General features: G+C 44.0%; 1 protein-coding gene across 1 annotated transcript; it reads right to left on the bottom strand.

Annotated features, from left to right (window-relative positions):
- Window positions 1-767: 767 nt before the first annotated feature.
- Window positions 768-1,415, bottom strand: LOC130949604 (uncharacterized). Its single transcript, XM_057878276.1, has 2 exons — window positions 1,081-1,415; window positions 768-987 (listed from the first exon to the last, which is right to left on the bottom strand). The coding sequence occupies exons 1-2, from the start codon at window positions 1,413-1,415 to the stop codon at window positions 768-770; spliced, it is 555 nt and encodes a 184-aa protein (XP_057734259.1).
- Window positions 1,416-4,283: the final 2,868 nt, after the last annotated feature.

Here is a 4,283-nt window from a genome sequence, read left to right on the forward strand (position 1 = left end):
AAAGAAGTAGGAAGTAAGAAGTAAGAAGAGGGAAAGAAGGAAAAAGAGAGAAGAAAGAATTAGGATTTGAAAAGGAATTTGAAAGTAAACAGACAGGCGGTGCACTACGTTTAAGTGACACGGCACAATCGACGTGCACGTGTCGCCCACGTGTACGTGTGGGTGAGCAAATAGGGAAGGGACGCATAAGCACCAGTCACGCGTACACGTGACTAAGATCCGTGCGAAATACGCGAATCCAGCCTCCCTCCTGCGTAACTTTCAGTTCAATTCCCTATTTACGCCGTTTTGGGCATCCACGCAGAAGCGTGCGTCACACGTGCGCGTGGGTTGTGGATGTCACAGGCGACACGTAAGCGTCAGTCACGCATATGCGTGACTACTGGTCATGCTAAAGGCACAGTACTAGCACCGAGACAGCAGAACTTTCGGCCAAACAGCCACTTACGCCGATTTTCGACCCACGCGTACGCGTGGGTTGGCTCATGCGTGTGGCACTATTCCTGCGGCACTCCAGTGCAACTCTCTGTCTATTTTTATTTTTGCGCACATACGCACGACGTGTACGCGTCATAAATGCTTGCGCATGGATGCGCTCTTCTTATTTTTTTTTTATGTGCAGAATGCAAGTGATGATGCAGAAATTAGGAATGAACACTGATAAAAATAAAATAGGACTAAGAATAAAAAGGGACGATCATACCATGGTGGGTTGTCTCCCACCTTGCACTTTTCTTTTACGTCCTTAAGTTGGATGGTCCACAGGCTCAGTCTTCTTCTGTTGGTGGATCCTCCAAGAGGAAGATCTCTAGCTCCTTGTTGTCCTTCATTTTCTCACCATGGTACAGCTTCAAGCGGTGGCTGTTGACTTTGATGAATTTGGAGCTTGAAGGATGACTCAGGTGGAAGAAGCCATATGGCTCAGCCTTTTCCACCCGGTAGGAACCTTCCCATCTTAATCTAAGCTTGCCTGGCATGGGTCTCAACCTAGAGTTGTAAAGGAGAACTAACTCACCAAGTCAGAATTCTCTTCCCTTGATGTTCTTATCATTCACAGCACTCACCTTCTCTTTGTATTGCCTGGAGTTCTCATATGCTTCTAGGCGAAAGCACTCCAGTTCTTGTAGTTGCAGCTTCCTTTCAGCCCCCGCTTTCTCGAATCCCATGTTGCATTCCCGCACCGCCCAGAAAGCCTTGTGTTCTACCTCCACTGGGAGGTGACAAGCATTTCTGTAGACTAGGCGGAAGGGACTCATTCCGATTGGTTTCTTGTACGCTGTCCGGTAAGCCCAAAGCGCATCTGCAAGCCTGGTACTCCAGTCTTTTCTATGAGGCTTGACGACCTTCTCCAAGATACACTTGATCTCTCTGCTAGATACCTCAGCTTGTCCATTGGTCTGGGGGTGGTAAGCCATCGCCACCTTATGCACAATACCATGTTTCTTCAGTAGACCTATTAATCTCCTGTTACAAAAGTGAGTGCCTTGATCACTCACAATTGCTCGTGGTGATCCAAAGCGACAGATAATATTATTTCGAACAAAGGAGACAACAGTGTTAGCATCATCATTATGGGTAGGAATTGCTTCCACCCATTTGGAAACATAATCAATAGCCAACTGTATGTATAAGAAACCATTAGAGTTTGGAAATGGATCCATGAAGTCAATTCCCCAAATATAAAAAATTTCACAGAACAATATAAGTTGTTGGGGGCATCTCATCCCTCTTAGATATATTCCCAAACCTTTGGCATGGAGAGCAAGATTCACAGAAAGTAGTTGCATCTTTAAATAGTGTGGGCCACCAGAATCCACAGTCCAGAAATTTTTTAGCTATTCTTTGAGGACCAAAATGTCCACCACTCTCAGAAGAGTGGTAGGCCTCTAAAATTGACTGGAATTCTGATTGTGGCACACACCTTCTAATTATCTGGTCAGCACCACATCTCCATAAATATGGGTCATCCCATATATAATATTTGGACTCGCTTTTAAGCTTGTCCCTTTGATGCTTAGTAAAATTAGAAGGGAAGGTACGACTAACCAAATAATTAGCTATAGGTGCGTACCAAGAAACTACTTCAGATATTGCGTGCAAGCTATCAAATGGAAAAGCATCATTGATAGGAGTGGAGTCATTCTTAAATTTGCTCTAGGCGACTCAAGTGGTCCGCCACTAAATTTTGGGAACCACTCCTATCTTTGATTTCCAAATCAAATTCTTACAGCAGTAATATCCAATGTATTAACCTTGGTTTGGACTCTTTTTTAGCTAATAAATATTTTAGAGCTGCATGGTCTGAGTATACTACCACCTTAGTACCAAGTAAGTAGGCTCGGAATTTATCCAGAGCAAAAACAATAGCCATAAGCTCTTTTTCAGTGATAGTATAATTGGACTGAGTAGCGTCTAAGGTTTTAGAAGCATAAGCAATTATAAAAGGGTCCTTACCTTCGCGCTGAACCAGCGCCGCTCCTACCGCATAGTTGGAGGCGTCACACGTTATCTCAAATGGCTGGCTCCAGTCTAGTCCTCTCACAATTGGTGCTTGAATCAAGGCGATCTCCAACTTATCAAACGCATCCATACAGTCCTCACTCAGCCCGAATTCAACATCCTTCCATAGCAGTCGAGATAAAGGCAGTGCTACCTTACTGAAGTCCTTAATAAATCGCCGATAGAAACCTGCATGACCAAGAAATGAACGGACTTCCCTCATGGAGGAGGGGTAAGGTAAACCAGAAATAACATCTACTTTTGCTAGATCAACTAAAATACCACTATTAGAAACAACATGTCCTAGAACAAAACCCTGTGTTACCATAAAATGTCATTTTTCAAAATTCAATACAAGGTTTGAACTAACACACCTGTCTAATACTCTAGCTAAGCTATCAAAGCAAAGGTTAAATGAATCACCATACACACTAAAGTCATCCATGAAAACTTCCATACAGTTCTCAAGAAGATCTGAGAAAATGCTCATCATGCATCTTTGGACGTAGCCGGTGCATTGCACAAGCTAAACGGCATCCTCTTATATGCATACATTCCAAAGGGACATGTAAAAGTAGTTTTCTCCTGATCTTCAGGAGCTATATGAATTTGAAAATAGCCAATGTAACCATCTAGAAAACAGAAGTGTGATTTACCTGACAGGCGATCAAGCATCTGATCGATGAAAGGCAATGGGTAGTGATCCTTGCGAGTAGCCTGGTTGAGGCGCCTATAATCAATGCACACCCTCCAGGAGTTCTGCACTCTAGTTTCTATGAGTTTTCCATGATCATTCTTCACTGTTGTGACACCAGACTTCTTCGGGACTACCTGTACGGGGCTGATCCATTCACTATCCGAGATCGGGTAGATGATGTCAGCTTCTAGCAGTCTGGTCACTTTCTTCTTCACAACTTCTAGAATGGTGGGGTCCAGCCACCTTTGGGGTTGATAGACAGGCCTTGCTCCCTCTTCTAAAAATATACGGTGCTCACAGACTTGAGGGTTGATGCCTACTATATCCGCCAAGCTCCACCCAATAGCTTTCTTGTGTTGTCTCAGCACACCAAGCAACTGCTCCTCCTAGTGGAGAGTGAGATCCCTTGCAATAATAACTGGGAGCTTCTAATTATCCTCAAGGTAAGCATACTTGAGGTGGGCTGGAAGGGGCTTCAACTCCATTTTCTGCTCGTGGTGAGGCACCTGATCTTCTGGAGCCATTGGTGGTGGCAAGGTATCTTTAGTAAGCTTAGAGGGTTTCTCCACACTTACACCTTGCTCCATGTTCATCCCGACTACTTCTTCCTGGTGGACTTCAGCCACGGTCTCATCAATGATGTTGCATTGGAAGATGGAGTAATCTTCCGGTGGGTGCTTCATAGCTTCATCCAGGTTGAAGCTCACTGCTCTGTCATCTATCTCAAAAGAGTAAGTTCCTAAAAAGGCATCCAATTTGAACCTTGAAGTCTTCAGAAATAGCCTTCCAAGCAGGATGGATGATGGTCTTCCTGAGTCATTAGGGGGCATCTCCAAAATGTAGAAGTCGATAGGGAATGTTAGCCCCTTAATGCTCACTAGCATGTCCTCAGCAATTCCAACCACCGAGATTATGCTTTTATCTGCCAAAACAAAATGTGCTGCCGACATTTTTAGGTGAGGGAGTCTCAAAGCATCATATAAAAATAATGACATAATACTCACACATGCACCTAAATCACACAGGTAGTCAAAAAATTATACACCCTCAATAGTACAAGTAACCATGCATGGACCCGGATTACCAC

The sequence above is a fragment of the Arachis stenosperma genome, chromosome 9, assembly GCF_014773155.1.
Source record: "Arachis stenosperma cultivar V10309 chromosome 9, arast.V10309.gnm1.PFL2, whole genome shotgun sequence".
NCBI classification, from domain to species: Eukaryota; Viridiplantae; Streptophyta; class Magnoliopsida; order Fabales; family Fabaceae; genus Arachis; species Arachis stenosperma.

Bases quoted from the DNA above. Each gene is read 5' to 3' on its own strand.
- LOC130949604 (XM_057878276.1), bottom strand. From the start codon at position 1,415: ATGGCTTACCACCCCCAGACCAATGGACAAGCTGAGGTATCTAGCAGA. The intron at 988-1,080 runs GCAATACAAAGA...TTACAACTCTAG, and splicing joins GAAGCATATGAGAACTCCAG to GTTGAGACCCATGCCAGGCA.